This window comes from Leucopleurus acutus (assembly GCF_964270905.1).
Source record: "Leucopleurus acutus genome assembly, chromosome: 2".
NCBI classification, from domain to species: Eukaryota; Metazoa; Chordata; class Mammalia; order Artiodactyla; family Delphinidae; genus Leucopleurus; species Leucopleurus acutus.
Window position 1 is genome coordinate 170,687,042 of NC_139143.1, and position 17,343 is coordinate 170,704,384.

General features: G+C 56.0%; 1 protein-coding gene across 2 annotated transcripts in view; it reads right to left on the reverse strand.

The window, feature by feature from the left end:
• Positions 1-1,786: 1,786 nt before the first annotated feature.
• The window catches only part of PTPRU (protein tyrosine phosphatase receptor type U), an 82,189-nt gene continuing 66,632 nt past the window's right edge, over positions 1,787-17,343 (reverse strand). The window contains exons 19-30 of one of the 2 annotated variants that reach the window (XM_082863758.1): positions 15,644-15,680; positions 14,953-15,050; positions 14,755-14,871; positions 13,797-13,951; positions 12,246-12,381; positions 11,581-11,730; positions 9,814-9,987; positions 7,076-7,216; positions 4,826-4,951; positions 4,535-4,692; positions 3,266-3,401; positions 1,787-3,012 (exon numbers count right to left, since the gene is read on the reverse strand). In XM_082863758.1, the coding sequence (XP_082719884.1) occupies positions 2,950-3,012; positions 3,266-3,401; positions 4,535-4,692; positions 4,826-4,951; positions 7,076-7,216; positions 9,814-9,987; positions 11,581-11,730; positions 12,246-12,381; positions 13,797-13,951; positions 14,755-14,871; positions 14,953-15,050; positions 15,644-15,680 (1,491 nt within the window). In that variant the 3' untranslated portion in view covers positions 1,787-2,949. Of the gene's footprint in view, positions 3,013-3,265; positions 3,402-4,534; positions 4,693-4,825; positions 4,952-7,075; positions 7,217-9,813; positions 9,988-11,580; positions 11,731-12,245; positions 12,382-13,796; positions 13,952-14,754; positions 15,051-15,643; positions 15,681-17,343 lie in introns of both variants that reach the window. The other variant, XM_082863757.1, reaches the window with a different exon arrangement.

Here is a 17,343-nt window from a genome sequence, read left to right on the forward strand (position 1 = left end):
ATTATGGTAAGAGATGGCATTTACTAAGGGCCAGTAATGTCATCAGGGACTCTGCTAGTTCTTTTTAAACAATTTTATCTCCAGACTTCACAACCAATCCTGCAAGTAGGTAACGCTATATCCATTCTCTAGATTAAGAAACTGAACCTGGGGTGGTTCGGGAACTTGAGCAAGGTCACCAGCTGGGGGGACGTGGGAGCTTGGCTTGTTGATTCTGGAGCTGGTTCTTCTCCTAATACACAACCCACCCTCCCAGCTCCTCTGAAAGGTCAAGTAAGGCCAGACAGACAGGCAGAACCACACCACCCTCCCTCCCTCCCTCACACCAACATTTCCTGAGCATCAGCTCCAAGTCCAGTGCTTTGTTGAGAAGTGGATACACTCAGATGGACACAGAAACACTTCCTGCCCTTAAGGAACTCAGCACCTGATGAAGGGAGAAGCAGGGCCGCTGACCCACTGCACAGAACACATATGTATCAGTTAGCTTTTGCTGCATAACAAACAATCCACAAACTTACTGGCTTAAAAGAAAGAACAATTATCTCTTCCAGTTCTGGGAGTTGGTTGGGCAGTTTCTGCTACATTTAATCATATAAGTACACTCACCTGACAGGTCAGCCAGGCTGGAGGGCCCAAGATGGCCTCATTCACCACATGTTGGTTCTTCTCCACATGCCCTCAAATCTCCCAGTAGGCAAGACAGGTTTCATTACGTGGCAGAGTGCCAAGAGGGCAAAATCCAAAGCTGCAATGCCCCTCGAGGTCTAGAAGCCAGAGCTCACTTGATGTCAATTCTGCCACATTCTGTTGGTCAAAGCAAGTTATACTCTATTGCTTGGCCAGTACCTATGACATACATTTGCGGCCCATCAGGTAAGGCTTAGTGATCAGTTCAGAATGAGTGTGAGGGTGTTAGTTTGTGCCTTAGGTAAATGGGATCATAACTGTCTAAAAATTGTTTAATTCAGATTAAAGGATGTTGAATTACGAGGTCATTAGAATGGGTCATATCCTTTAACCAATGGAGAAACCGAGGCAGAGTCAGCCAGTGTGTGAACAGAATCAGTACATCACAGAGCCAGTCTTCATATGAAGAAACTGAGACCCAGAAACAGGAATTGTCTTCACCACATCCTACAGCAAGTCTGTGACAGAGCCAGGAGTGACTCAGGGCCCTGCCAGCCAGGGCACTCCTCCTCCCACTGCACCCCCTGAGGAAGCCAGAGACTGGGAATGGGCTGGACTCAGGCAGCTGGACAATCATCCCCACGAGATATGTGTCTGCTCTGTCCTATCTCTGTGGTGTTTTAAATGGAGCTCTTTCTGCACACCTGGCACCACACAGGCACTTAACCACTACCTCATCTCATCATGATAGAATTGTCCCCATTTTACAGATGAGAAACCGAGGCCAGGAGAGGCAGCTGATTTGCCCAGGGTCTCACAGATGGTGGGGACCATCTGCCTGACACTGAAGCCTGAGCTTCCCATGCTGGATGCGAAGGAGCTCAACCTAGATCCAGGCCCCCAGGGGTTCTGTGGCCCTCGGAGGTCTCAGGATAAAGCCCCCCATCTCAGTAAGTGCTTCAGAGGCTTGGGTGGAGACAGCAACAGCCAAGGTCCCTTGGAACCAGCGCTGCAAGTGGAAGGCCCCTGAACGATGCTCTGGTCCACGCCCCTCCCCCTATTTTATGGATGGACAATTCGAGGCCAGACCAGGGCCCTCCCGCCGCACTGGGAGGCTGGGGGCAGGTGTGCAGGGCCCCAGTCGGGCTGGCCAGACACACATAAGGCTGCTCTGTGGCATTCAGAGAGCACGTTTATTTACAAAGCGCTTTACAAACATCAGCTTATGCCTCCCCACAGCCCCCTGCGAGGTAGGTCAGTAGTCATATCTACAGTTTACAGATGGGGAAATTGAGGCACGGAATGGGGGTGTGGCTTGCCCCATATTAAAGAGACCTTCCCACCCCCCCATCAAAAAATAAAATAAACAACAAAAGCATAGATCCTCCATCCCAAAATATACCTTCTTTCTCCAAACTCTAGAGGTGCTGAGCACCCCTGATTTAATAGCGTCCCAGTGGCCAGCCTGACCAGAAGCCACAGGGACCTCAACCCCAGGGGCTGTCATTCAGCCTTGCAGATTGTCACTGACCCAGGACCCAGCCAGTGAGGCCTGAAAGTTATAGGCAGTGGGGGCTGAGGTGACTTCATTCTGCAGACATTGGGTCAAGCAGGGAAGGGACCCCACACGGGACAGGGTAGGGATGGGCAGATCCCGGTTCAGGGAAGCTCAGCGCACATTCAGGGAAGCAGAAATGGAGGGTGGGTAGGGGTCATGAGCAAAATATCCCCGGGGCTGCAGGGAGGCAGCGGGTGGAGGAGGGAGCTGACGTTCCCCCTGGGAGGACAAGTCTGAAGTGCCCACTGGCAAATCAGGGCAGAGTCCAGTCTCCCCAGGACCCTCAGGGGCTGGGCCAGATGCGATGCTAGAGGCCAAGCCCCAGTGTACTCTCTACGCATGTCCAGCCAAGCTGGGTGGAAACGCTGGCCTAGCACTTGCTCCTCAGGGCTTCACTCATCTCTGCCTAGGGCTGGGATGCAATCCAGGGGCCTGAGCCTGGGTCTCCCAGAGCCGGCAGTTCTGAGCCCATCACTCTGCCGGGCAGCGCCAGGCCTCTCAGAAGGCCTGCAGGACCCCGCGGAGGTGGGCTGGGCTGCAGTCTTGCTAAGCTCCTCCTTGGCCCGCAGCGTACCCACGGAGGTGCTGAAAGACCCTGCCCACAGTGGAAGGGGGCACCAGGATGGCCCAGCGCCCACTCCAGTAATTTCCCTGTGAGGGCTACAGCTGAGCAGAGTTGGGGGTGCAGGTCTTCCATGTCAGTCCGGGATGGTGGGCCTGGCCCTGAGTGCGCAGTGGGTGCCCCAGGCCAGGGGTCCCTGCTATCTTGACTCCAGTCCCTCCAGGTACTCCAGGGCCACGTCATAGCAGAAGTGGTACTGATCCTGGGAGAGGGAGAGAAGGAATCACCAGCCTGGTCCCTCCCTAGTACCCTAGTACTGGGGCAAAGGGGCAAGCATGAGCCCTGTCCCATCGATGGGGAGAAGGGGAGAAATGGGGGTAACATTTTGGCACCAGAGGACTAGAACCCAAGGCCCAACTGTGGGGGCCAGATAAAGGAGAGGGGCGCTGAGGGGCCTGGCCGGGTGTGGACCGGGAAGTTGGAAGTGGCTGGACAAGGGGTACATGGCGCCTCACCAGGGTCTCCACCATATTGGGTTTGTAGTTTCTAAGCATTTTGGCAGCAAAGAAAACGTCTACCAGGTTGTGGCAGCGGATCATCTCCAGGACCGTGGCGCAGGCGCAGAAGGTGCCGCTGCGGCCGCCCCCATTTCTAAAGGAGAGACACGAAAGATTTGGGGCTGGGCTTGGTGGGTAGGGCGAACTCAAGGGTGAAGGGCAGGGCAGGGCCAGGGAATCCAGAAGGGAGGGGCGGGGCAGGGAACCCAGATGGGAGGAGTCAGGGAGCCCAAAGGCAGCAGCAGGAAGAGAAGGTTAAGGGGATACCAGACTAGCATCCCAAGTGGAAGGTATCTAGGAAGGCAGAACTTCCAAGAGAAACAGAGCAGATTCGAGAGAAAGGAGGCCAGACACACTCCAAGAGAAAGACACTGAGACAAAGCCAGCGACAGAAGAGGACTGCAAGGCAGCAAGCAAAAAACCAGAGAGCTGGAGAGAAAACAAACACTGGGAACACCAGCCACCCCTAGGAACACAGATACACTCCCAGTCAGACCCATGGAGACCCCATTTCTAAAGGAGAGACATGAAAGACTCTCACACGGAGACTCTCCCATTCCCCCAGTCCCCAGCCCTCTCCCTCCACTGTTCCCTGTGACCTGGGGTGTGGGGTTCCTCTTGGGAGATGGGGGACGGACTAGGCCCTCTGTCCCCTTCTCAAGGGGTCTCCCACTAGAACCAAAAGCCCTCGAGGGTCACGCCCTGCCTGACTCAGCTCCCTGCCCCTGCCCCCCATGTGCCCAGCCTGACACAGGGAAGGGTAAGTGCTGAAAGCATGAAAAAGTGGGAGGCAAAGAAGTGACTGCACCCAGATGTGAGTGAATAAACGAATCTGTGAATGAGGCATGTGAATGAATGAATGAAAAAAGCTACAGACAGACAGACATGAAAAAGACCAGAATTCCGTTGATTTGGAAAGTATATTACCGTATCATGGGCTAAACTAACTATTCTGACAAGACTCTTTCTAATTAAATTGGCAAAGTCAAACATCACACAGAGGGTACTGGGCGGGCGTTCAGGATTGAGTCCACACCCTGGAAAGTGACTGGGCTCCTCCATGGAAGGCAGGGCCAGCCTCGCCTGGCTGGGCAGAGTCCAGGCCGCGCTGTCTGGGAGCTCAGGGTTTTGGTGCCACAGCCCCGAGGCCCTCTCTCACACTGGCCTCTGCCCTGGTCCCGTGGGGCCCTGACCCCTCCTCCCAGCCGAGGGAGGGCCGGCACTCACAGGCAGTGCACGATGGTGCGCCCGTCCCCGCTCTCTGCCTGCCACTTGTCCAGCTCGGCCAACAGGCGCAGGAAGGCCTTCTTGGAGTCCGGCGTGTCCCGGTACGCAGACCAGCGCAGGAACTGGAAGTGTCGCACCAGCAGGTGCCCCTCCTGCAGCTGGCGGTGCGGGCAATCAGCCAGGGGACATGAGTGCCAAGGGTTGCACGGCCCCCTGGGGACCTCAAGAGGGTCATTCAAAGCCACTCAGCCCCCACCCAGGTTCTCATCCTGGAGCTCCCAGATCACTCACCCGAGAGATGTTCTGCACCCGGAAAACGCGGGTCACCAAGTCCTCGTCCGCTGCACCTGACACGAACTCCACCTCCATGAGGCCATACTGCTGCCGGCCAGGCTCAGGCCAGTACTGCAGGCATGGCTGGGAGCGTGGGCAGAGGGGGCGGAGCGGAGCTGAGCTGAGCCGGCTGGGCAGCTGCCACCCACGCCCACCCCCAGACTTGCACGTTTGCCCGGGGCCCACCATTCACTCCAGACTCACCTTCAGTTCCCCCCACATCCCACCGCTCACCCATCAGACCGCAGTGCATGCCCGCCCCAGTGCGTTTGTACTGACACACTCCGGTCAGCTTAGGCAAACCCTTATAGTGGTACACGGACACTCACTGCCGTGCCACGAGACAGGTACACCCAACACACTCGCCAGCACACACATCTGCATGAAGTTGCCTTCTTCCAGGGACAGGCCTCAGATCACCCCCACCCACACCAGCACCCCTGCCCCACGGCCCTCCAGCATCAGCTCACAGACGTGAGGTGTCCCTGTGCTGCAACACAGCTCAGCACCCCGACTCCTGCCCCAAGATCCTCCGTGCAGTCAGGGTCCTAAATGTACCCCCTCCAGGCCACAGACTCAAGACAGTGGAGGGACACAGGAGAAGCAGCCCCCACACACGTACATACACGGGTCCTCTGGGCAGCTGGTCCAAGGCCCCAGCTTCTAGCAGCCTTCTAGCAAGGCTCTTCCTTTCTCTGGGCCCCAGTTTCTCCATCTGTGAAATGGTCCCTAGGCTCCTCCCAGACAACACCATGCTCCATCTGCCTCCCTCTCTGACCACGAAGAGAGGACACTACCTTCCTCCTTTGCCTGGGGCCTGGCAACTCCTTGCATTCAGGCCTTTACACGTGCTGCTCCCTCTCCATGGATCACTCATCTCCCACCTCTTCACCTAGTTAACTCTACCCTTCCTACACATCTCAGCTCAGATATTACCTCCTCCAGGAAGCCCTCCCTGATCAATCATCCCCCCAGGCTCTTGTGTGTCCCTGTGCCAGCTCCATGATAGCCCTCTCCCTCTGCTGTCATGATCAGTTTTTGTACCTGCTTACCCCTGGACCGCGAGATCTGGGAGGGGCCGTGTGTTCTTCTGTCTCCCCACCAGGCTGACAGGGAGTGGCCCGTGAGGAAAGGTGGTTGAATGAATGAGCAAATGGGTGACCAGTGAATGACATCTGTGTGAGACTCCCTATGGGCCCCTCGCCTCCATCTGAGCAAGGGCAGGTCCTTGCCACATGGGATTCCCTGTCCAGGTGCTGGAGCCCATTACCCTGCAGTTCTAGGTCATTTATACCAAGCGCCTGACTTGCAAAGAACCCAGTTAATCATCTTCCCCAGGCAGCCATTAAGAGGCTGTCATGCTCATTTTACAGCAAATCTTCCTGGGCCTCCTGGGATGGGGACCTGGGGAGAGCGGGGGCCCAGAGATCTAGAGGAGATGGTCATGCAGGGTGGGAGGCTGGGCGTCTGTACCTTCCAGGAGTTCCAGCTTTGGGAGCCTTAAAAGGAAATGAGGGTAGCTGCCCCTAGGCTGAAATCACTGACCAGTGTCTGGACCAACCTCAGAAGCGACTGTCACCCTCATCATCTTCATCCCTGCCATGTACCGAGCACCTGCTATGTGCCGGGCATGACACAGTGCTAAGCATACATCTCACATGGTCCTGACAATAACCCCCGAGAGAACAGGTGCTGTGATAGTCCCCATTTCACAGAGAAGGAAGCTGAGGCTCAGAGAGGTAGATTAACTTACCCTAGATCAAACAGTCGGAAGGTAAGGAGGCTGGAATTTTACTCTGCCTCAAAGGCCCCCATCATGAGCAGTTTCGCTGAGTGACTGAAAAAGCAGAGGCTCTGGGAGGAGGCAGCCCAGGGTAGGGGGCACAGCTCTGCCACTGCCCAGCTATGTGACCTTGGAGAAGTCACTTCACCTCTCTGGGTCTTAATTTTCTCACCTGAAGCCCGTAAGCAGAGTCCCTGGCATACATCAGATGCTCCCTAAAGAACAGCTATTTTTCTCTAGTCTGAGCCTCGTTTCACAGACAAGGAAACTGAGGCTCTGGGAGGAAGTAGGACACATCTAAGGTCCCCACTCAGCAAGTAGGTGGCAGAGCTGGGTTCCAACCACTGACTTTTGAGATGTGCCCTTGAATACACTGAGGTCCTAGGCTGCAGGTAGCCAGCCTGCCCGGCCAGCAGGGCCCTCACCCAGGCGGAGTTGGACTGGTGCAGCTGGTTGAGCATGACGATGGAGGTGCACCCGTAGTCGTAGACCAGCCGCCAGAAGTCAGGCGTGGTGCTTTGCAGCGGGTGCAGGGTCACGATGAAGGCTGCGCTCCGTGTGTAGCTCTGCAGGGAAACCAGAACTCAGTGCCCCGACATTGCCAAGCCTCTGCAACAGACTGTCCTCCTGCCCTGCCCACCACAGCTCTGCCCCCAAAGGACCAGGCTGCCTCCAAGGGCCCAATTTGGAGGCTGGCCAGCAACTGAGGCCTGAGTTGATGGGGTGAGTCCCAGACCTCTAATGCCCAAGCCCATGGCCCCCAGGAGCTAAACGGCAAAAGGTTCCCAATGGGTGGCAATGGGAGCTTGGGCATGGTAGGCAGAGGCTGGCCAAGCTTGCTCCCTGCCTCAGTGCCTTTGCACCTGCTATTCCTGTTGCCAGGAACAAATTTCCCAAGTGTATACATGGCTCTCTCCCTCACTTCTTTCTGGTCTTTGCTTAACTTCACCTCTTCAAAGTGGCTCTCCTTACGAACTCATTAAAAATTGCCACACACATACCCCAAGACCCACATTAAATACTTCTTCTGCCTGGTTGTTTTTGTAGAAATTACCAGCGACTGACATTCCACTGCATATTTGTTTGTTGACTGTCTCAACCCATTCCCCAAATACAAGGTTCAGGAGGGCAGAGATTTCAGGGTGTGGCCTGTGCCCAGAACTTTGTAGGGGTTTAATAAATATTTTTGAATAAATAAATAGCTAGGTCCCTTCCAACTCCACGGATCAAAGGTCTGACACCCCAACCCAGGACCCCAGACCAGTGACCGGTACTGACTCTTCCCTGCTCCCAACCTGGCCCCTCCAGGTGGGCTGGCACCAGCCTTCCCCCCTTTCAGTGCCCCAGCCCCAAGTCTCCTCCTGGTGCCCTGCCTTGACCCACCTGTGCCATGTCCCCCTTCCTCTCCTGATGCTCTTCTCTTCCGACCCCCTCCCCAGGGCTCACTGAAGGCTCCCTGATTGCCAGCTCCTGAAGGCCAGGCCCAGCCAGGCTCCAAACCTCAGGCCTGGGCACCCAGTGGAGCTCCCTGCAGACTTAACCACCCACAACAGACCCCAGCTGGCCCCGAGATTAGCTCACTCAACCCAAGCATCAGGGCCTCCTGGCTCCTGGGACTCATGGTTCACGAGGCAAAAGGCTTTGCATGGCTGGGATCAAGTGTGTGAGATATCACGGCCCCAGGGAAGCTTCGCCACCTTACTCGCCCATTCCCATCAAGGCCAGGGAGCCAGTGTGACCTTCTCCAGCTCAGAGACTCTCAGGACCTCAGAGAGCCTCCTTTCCATCCCCGCATGTACAGATGGGCATGCTGAGGCCAAAGAGCAAGCTGAGAGGGAGGCCACAGATTCCTACGTCCCCATCCAAAGCTCGCCAGCACCCTCTGCCACCTCTCCAGGGCCCCGGCCCCCTCTCCCTTCACTCCCTGCAGTGGCTGGGGCCACTCCCCCACTTGCCTTCAGCTCGCTCCAGGAAGCCGCTGGGAAGCAAGTGTGGGAGCTTTCCCTCCTTAGAGAAACCCCACTGTCCCCTGCACCTGCGTGCCAAGGGGCCCTGGCCAGGAACTGGGCCAAGAAAGGCCCATCTCCCTCGTCCCTGCTGTAGGGGAACCTCCCTCCCCTCAGCTCTCATTTCCACGTGGAGGGACGTCCAGTGGTGACACACCTGGCCTCGGCCCACCTTCATGCACTCCTCCCATGGGCAAGTTTGGGATGAGGATGGAGCGTGCTGAGCTCGGCCCCTTCCCTGCTTTTTCCAGGCCAGCCCGTCCTCAGAAGGTGTGCATTCAACTGCTGCTGCGCCCTGCCGCAGGAAAGGCCTATCCCCAATATAGGGGGCATGTGTGGGGCTGTGGCTGGACAGCTGTGGCCGGGAGGACCAGTCTGCCTGACTGAGGGATGAAGGAGCAGCCAGTCCACTTAGCCACATCGCTGAAGTCACATTCTCCAGTGTCACTGGCTTTCTTAAAATGGTAACATTTTACCTCCACCTCTCTGGCCCCTACACCTCTCTCTCAACTGGGTCCAGTTGGGGAAGGAGTGAGGGGACACTCCCAGACTCACCCCCCTCAGGTAGCAGCACCTGGGAGTTATTCACTGGACCCTAAAGCCCCTGCTCTGCTTGCAATGCCCAGTAAAGGCGGTGGAGCCCCCTGAGCTGGGAGCAAGGGAAGGGGCTCCTAAACAGCTCCTGAGCCCTCAGACCAATACCAGGCTTGGCCAGGGAACAAGTCACTACTCCAGGCCAGGTCCTGGGCAGGCTCTAGCTCGACCACCCCAAGACAAGCTCCCCTGGCTCCAGATATCAAATCTCAAGCCCCAACCCCAAACCCTGCCAGCCTCCCCAGTCAAAGCCCTCGAATCACTCATCCTACCCCAGGCTCTGCTGGGCCTGACCCTGGAGACAGCCCTGTCTAAACTCCACCACCCAGACCTCTATTCAGGCCAGGGGTAATACCTGAAGGTGGCACTGGCTTAAGTGCCCTGAATGGAAGGTCCTTGGGGGAAGGAGGACCACACAATGGGCCTGGTCCCAAGAAAGGCAGAGGGTCCCCCTAATCAGAGCCCTCAGCTCTGTCCCCCTGGCTCCTGGACCTTCCCAGATGCTGCTGGGTGGGCGAGTCCCAGAGCCCACCCCACCCCCGTGGGCACCCCCGTGCCCTCACATCTGTCAGGGCTGCGTTGATGTAGTTGTTGGGGTCCCCGTCGGTGGAGATGAGGAAGGGCAGGCAGCGGTCAGGCGGCAGGACATCCATGCTGCGGTTCTTGTCCCGGTTCCGGGGCAGCAGGGCGATGCTGCACTCCTCCACATCCAGCGGTGGCGTGACCGAGTTCAACGTCTACAAGGAGTGGGGAGAGGAAAGGGAGGTGACTCCTGTGTTTGTGGGGCCTCCTCCCAGCCCCATGAAGGAGATGGGGCTGGGTTATTAGGCCCATTTAATGGATGGAGAAACTGAGGTGCAGGGGGAAGGGAGAGAGGGAGGGACACAGGCTCCCTGTCTCCAGGATGCACAAGGCCTGGACAGAGCTCTGGGGACTGGAGTCTGCCTGCTCAGCACCTATGTAACTTTAGACAAGCTACTGTATCTCTCAGCCTCATTTTCCCTCAACTGTAAAGTGGGATAATAATATGCCAACCTCACGGGGCTGCTGGGAGGATAAGTGAGATAATATCAAGCCTGGCACAGGCACAGCTTTCAATACACAGATGGAGCCATGAGGGTCATTACCAGGTGCTTGCAAGGAGCTAAGCCCGGAAACCCCATATCTTCCACAAAGTAGACTCCAGGGACTGACACAGGTGGTCACCTTCCTCCATCATGGCCCTGTCAAGGGACACCTGGCACAATAGCAAGCCAGGGACTCTGGGTCACCTCCCCTACCCTCCCGCCTTCATGCCTCATGCATCCTGATTCGCCGGGTCTCCATTTCTTCTCTTATTCTTGGGGCTCCCTACCAGGGAACCCAGTCTCTCATGGTCCTCAGGGCTCAACATCCTTCTCCAGGAATCACAGAGAACATTTCCTGTGACATCACTCTATGCCCGTCCTAGAGCGCCAGGCACCCGGCATGTACCACCAAACCCTCACGGGAACCTTGGAGTAGAAAGGACATCTGGGGTCTCTCCGTACCCAGTGACCATGCTCAAACTTCTCTGGCGAACCAGCCTTCTCCCACCTCAGTCATGTGACATGGTGAGACTGGCCCTGCCCCGAGAACCAGGCCTAGGCCGATCTGTGTGCTCCATCTCTCTGGTCCCAGTGATCAGCTCAGAAATGGGCACATGAGAGTCTGGTTGGGACTTTTACTGGGGCTGTTGGGAGCATGAACTGCCCTCTTCCAGAGTCTTCTGACAGCAAAGATAACGTAAGCCTGACACCGTGAGGGGCCAGAGTGTGGGTCTGAGAATGAAGCCAAAAACAGGAGAACGCAGAACCGAAAATGGACACAGACTAAATCTTGGCATCATTTGAACCCCTGGATCCAGCCATAACTAAAGCTGCACCACCCTCAGACTTTTCAGTTACAAGAGCCACTGAGCTGGACTTTTATCACCTGCAACCAAAAGAACCCTAATGACTACAAAGACTGCAAGGACAATATTAACTATCTTTCTTTTCTGGGTAAGAGAACTGTGGTTTAGAGAGGTCAAGTGATTCATTCAAGGTTATTCACAGCTCTTAACTAGGTAAGCCAGGATTTGAACCCAGGTTTACCTGACTTCAAAGCCTGTGGATACACCACCTCCTCCACTGTCTCTAAGTCCTTCCTAGTAACGCAGCTCTGTGCATCCTGCTTGGCCCTCGGTGACTCCTACAGCACTGAGGACCTCCCAATACTACACACACACACACACACACACACACACACACACACACACACACACACATATACTCATAAACCACACCTATACACATACACTCATGCCCCACCTGGAACTCCTCCCGCAGCTGGGAGGAATTACTCTGAGGGTCAATGCGGATCATCTCCTTATAGGTGGCCTTGAATTCGCTGACAGGGATGGTGGTCTCCCCACACAGGCAGGCCTCCAGGATTGCATCATGGATAAAGATGTACTGCTCCTGGAGCAGGAGACGAGAATATGAGGAACCAGGAGAGGAGCAGAAGTTAGAGATTTTAGGGTTGAGGGGGGAGGCAAGCTCATGTTTGAGGCCGGGTTGCTCTGAGGTGGAGTCCAACCACCTGTTACTACAGGTTGGACCCACTGTACCTGAAACAACCTTCAGGGATGTTTGCTCACTTATCTCATATTTCATCCCCATAATAACCCTGTGAGAAGCTCTGAAGGTGAGGGGACAGCCCAGGGTCACACGTCTAGTGAGGAGACAAACCCAGTAAGCATTATGTCTTGACTGTAGAACCTATGACCTTGGCGCAGTGCTGTCTGGCCTCACCCAACTGAACACAGTGGAGCTGAGTTTGGGAAGACCCTAAGAGGCTGGCCGACCAAGTTCAGGGATGGGAAAGAACAAGGGGACATCCTAGGACACCCTTCTGACACACTCCACCGGCTTCAAGCTCCTGAACGAGGGACACTCCTGCTGGAGGGGAAGCGGGGAGAGGGCTGCAACCCCACCTCAGTCTGGATCATGTTGACGCGCCGGGAGCAGAGGGTCTTCACGCAGTTGTAAATGTCCACGACCCCCTCACACTCCGCCATGTCCAGCATCACATCCAGAACGATGTAGCAACCTGTGCGGCCAGTGCCCGCGCTGGGGAGAGAGCGGCCCAGGCCAGGTCAGGACCTTGGGGAGGAAGCCCGGGACCAAGCAGAAGAAGAGAAGAGGGTGCCTGGGGCCCCTGGCCATATCTACACCACACAGGGGATGGGGGATACAGGAGGAGCCAGACACAAGGCTGCTTGGAAGAGTTCCGGTGAAATGTGATAGAGGACAGAGTGGGGGCTGGGCCTTGGGGAAGGAGAGGAAAGAAAGGGTAGGGAGAATGCAGATGTGAAACCAGCCCAACTTAGCAGCTGTGACTGGGGGAGAGGAACAAAGGTGCTGCTCAGAGAACATTAATCCAAGAATGTTCTGGTCTCCTGGATGTCCCCAAATCTCCTGCACATCCTTCAAAGCCCTACGCACTCAAACCCACTCACATACTCAGTGGATCCTCCAGCAGATGTCATGCTTTTGAGCTCCCAGAGCAATCTGGGTGGACTTTTATCAAAACCTTCCTTCCTGCTCCGTGGTCACTGTTTATGTGGCTGTCTCCCTCACCAACTGGGAGCTCCGTGAGAGCTGGGCTGGGTCGGGCCCAATTCTGGGATCCTCACGTTCAGCACCAGGTTGAGCAGAGTCGAGAGGAGGGGGGAGGACAAAGATGACACCAAGATCTCACGCTTGAAAACGGCAGCAGCAAAGTGTCAGCCACAAAGACACACAGCCACCGGGTCTCCCGTACACCGCTGCTGGGGGCTTGAATTCGTGCAACGACTTTGGAAAACTGTTTGTAGTACCTAGTAAGGCTGAACATTCGCACAGAGCAATTCCACTCCTACGAACATACCTCCCTGGAGGGTGTGTGTGTGTCGGCCAAAAGACATGTAACAGAATGTCCTTAGTAGCACTATTCATGACAGCTCAAAGCCGGAAATGCCTATCCATGGCAGAGTGGATAAACACATTGGGGTTCATTGACCCAGTGGAACAGGATACAATGTGGATGAACCAAGGTTAAGGGAAAGTCAGATTCCGAAGTGCACCTGATGCATGGTTCCATTTATACAAAGTTCAAGAGCCTGCAAAATGAATCTATGGTTTAGAAGTCAGGACAGTGATTGCTCTGGAAGGGAGGACGGGGATACAGACCAGAAGGGGGCCCCAGGGGCACACTTGCTCAAAGGAAGCAAATGGATCTCAGTCCTGCCTGGTGCCTCGCCAGCCCCTCGCCCCCTCCATGTCTCCAGCGCCCCCTCGGCATCTGAGAGAAGGGCCTCCCAGGTCTTGGGGAGCACACGAGGGTGCCAACCCCAGAGCCAAAGCTCAAAGGGCAAAGGGCCCCTGGGGGTCATTCTCCCCGTCCTCTGTCTCGGAGCGGGAAGGACCCAAGTCCAGTCTCGTTTAGGGACCTCCAACAGCCCCATTCCCCGCCCCTCTTCTCCCTGGGCTTCCCGGCACCCCACCTGCAGTGGATGACAATGGGCCCAGCATCAGGGGGCGTGGAGGCCTTCACGCGCCGGATGAAAGCCAGCAGCCCTGTGGCGTGGTAGGGGACGCCGTGCTCCGGCCACGCCGTGAAGTGGAACTGGCGGACCTCGTGGCGAGCAGAGTAGCCTCTCTGGGGAGACAAGAGTATTAACAGTCAGAGTCCCTGCTGGCGTCTATCAGACGCTTGCTGTGTGCTGGGCACTGGGGTGAGCATCTCACCGCAAGAACTCAGTTCACCCCAATGACACTCAAGAGGTGGGTGTTAATGATTCATTGTACAGGTGAGAAAACTAAGGCTCGAAAGAGGAGAAATCACCTGCCCGAAGTTAGACGAGACAGATGTTATGCAGGAGTTGGGCTGGGATCTTCCTGATGCCAAACCTGCGTTAGTAGTCACCCCCCTCTACCGCCTGGATTACACAACAGCCCTAGGAGATCATTTTGACTCTCCGGGTCTTAGTTCAAAGGGGGAAAACTACCTTTCTTCTGAGGATTTTACAGACGATCAAGTGGGACCATGATTAGGACAATCTGGTCATCCTGACCCTGTGGCTTTTCATGAGTGATGTAACCACTCTGAGCCTCACTTTCCTTAACTGTAAAATGGGTCTAAGGGCAAAGGCCTAATCCCACAGAGCTTTCCAGGGCTGAAACAATACGTGCAACGGGCTTAGCACAGAGCCTAGCACAGAACAGGACCGGCACCTGGGCTGCGACCCGCATCATCCTCATCGCCTCGACTTCCTCTCGGAGTCGCCAGCAAAGACGGCCACCTTTCCACCCGTCCGCGGTGCTCTCAGCAGTTACCGAGTAGCTGCCTTGCTGGGCAGGCAGCGGGGCCCTTCCCACCCTCCACTCCTGGGCTGGGGGAGGTGGGCTCTGCCCCACCTCGCAGGCAGCCTGGGAAGGGCCCCGTGACGACAGGAGACTCACCCGCTCCAGGGCAAAGCTGCGCACAACATACTCCGCTAGGATCTCCGTCTTCACCAGCGTGATCTTGATGTCCCCATACATGTCCGAGTCCTCTGGCCAGTACCGCGAGCATTTCACCTGGAGTCCCCACGGGGCAGGTTCAGCGGGCTCTTCACTGCCCCCTGGCCCACCACACCCGTCCCCCACGGCCCCACTTACCCTGCCCACCTCCACCAGCTTGGTGATCATGACGATGCTGGAACAGTGCTCCTGCCACACCATGCGCCAGAAGTCGTAGACCATCTCGGGCTTCGGCCCTGGGGGCACAGAGGATGCTTGTCCCTGAGGCCAGGTCTCCACCCAGGCCCAGCACACGGCTGCCCCGCACCACCACCCCAGGCCAGGAGACTCCTGAGCCCCAAATGGGGGCTTCGTGCTCACCCCACACACACCCCACCAACTGCCAACTCATGCCTGTTGGGCCCTGGGGGTGGGCATTATCAGGGAGGGCCTGCCTGGAGACACCCCTCGTCCCGAGCGCAACCCAAGAAGCAGAGCTAGAGGTCCACGGCACAAGTCTCCAGGCAGGATGGACAGAGGAACAGCTGGGCGGGAAGACGCAGCCAGAGGACCCAGGCGGCCCCCAGACCAAGAGGCACAACCCACACCTGTGAGGACCGAGTCTGGCCCTTTTGCATGCAGACAGACAGCTGGACCAGGAGCTACAAACGGATGGTGCACATCAGGGAAACAAAAACACAAAGAGGGGGCGGAGACGGATGGCCAGATTCCAGACACCCAGTCAGAGAGTGGGGCTCAGACAGAGAGACAGATGGGAGGCAGGCAGATAAGCAGGGAAGGCAGGAAGGCAGGCACACTGAGGGGCACATGGCGGGGGGGTGCCAGGTACCTTGAGTGGCTATGAAGTGGTTTGACCTGTGGTAACCCTGGAACAGGAGAAGAGGGTGTGGTAAGACCCCAGGGAGCAGCCCCTCACTTGCTCAGGCCCCCTCTGCCCTCCTCTCCCAGAAGCTGCACACACCCCCCAGGGGACTGCCCCACCCTCCTGACCAGGGTGACCCTGTCCTCCCAGTCCCCAAGTAAGGAAGGAAGTACAGCTCAGACACCAGTGTCTTAGGTTTAAACCCATCTTTGCTATGTGACCCTAGGGAGGACACAACTCCTTTATGGGCCTAGAGGGTCTCCCCATTCATAAATTGGGGATAATTATCTGCAATCTGCTTACAACCCGGCTGCTGTTTGAAGACAAATAAATTGCGGGGTGACCCTGCCCTGTTCCTAAAGCCCCAGAGACCCTAAGCAACCCCAGATCCTAGGCTGGGTCTCGTCAGCTATCCCAGGCCCCCTCAGGGCAACCAGAATGGGCAATGCCCCTCCCGACTACCCCAGTCACCCAGAGCTTGGGCGGCCAGATGAAGGCTTCAGGTTAGGAGCAAATGAGCACAGGAGCTGCTCATGGACTTCAGATAAAACGTGTTTTAAAATCTTTGAAATCAATAATAAAAACAATAACAAATAATTAAAATAATTCTTTATTAAAATAATAATACATTTTTGAGGTCCTATTATGGTCACATACTGTGCTAAGCACTTTACCTACATTATCTCCCACAAAAGAGAGGCCAAGAGCTACTTCGTCCTCCATCCCCAGAGCCCTCAGGCAGAGAAGTGGAACCAGCCAGACTCCATCCCCACCCTGGGGCCTTAGCCACCCATGAGGTCCTGCCCACAGGAGACACCCAGGGAATCAATGTAGGCAACACGGGATAGGTAAGAAGTACTGCAAGGCCGGTGCAAGAGAAACAACCAAGCTCGGCCACTTGCCTCAAGTTCACACCCTCAATACAGCTCCCAGCAAATCCTCTGGCCCCGTGGGCTTCCCAGGCCCAAGGGGCCCTGGAGTCAGACTGCCAGAGTTCAAATCCCTGCTCTGCATAGCTCTTGCTAAGTATGTGCCCTTGGGCAAATCCCTTTACTTCTCTATGCCTGTATTTTCACATCTATAAAATGGGAATATTGGGCTTCCCTGGTGGCGCAGCGGTTGAGAGTCCGCCTGCCGATGTAGGGGACACGGGTTCGTGCCCCGGTCCGAGAGGATCCCACGTGCCGCGGAGCGGCTGGGCCTGTGAGCCATGGCCGCTGAGCCTGCGCGTCCGGAGCCTGTGCTCCACAACGGGAGAGGCCACAACAGTGAGAGGCCCGCATACCGCAAAAAATAAATAAATAAAATGGGAATATTTATAGCATTTACTTCCTTGGACTCTTGTGAGGAGTAGATAAAGTTACATATGCCAAGGGCTTGGCACCATGGCAAGCACTAAGCCAGTACTTAATCAATAACAGCCATTACTATTACTACTGCTTTAAAGGCCAACGAGTACCCCTGAAGATCTAAATGGTGTGAATGTCAAGAATTCCTGGAGACCTAAATGGTGTCAAGAATTCCTGGGCAGACAGTGGTTTACAACAGGGGTTAAGAATCTGAGTCTTGGGTCGAGTTGACCTGGGTCTCTGTTGCAACTCTACCAAGGAGCAGCTGTGTGACTCCAGGCACTAAGTGGGCTCTTCTCAGCCTTTACTGTGCACATG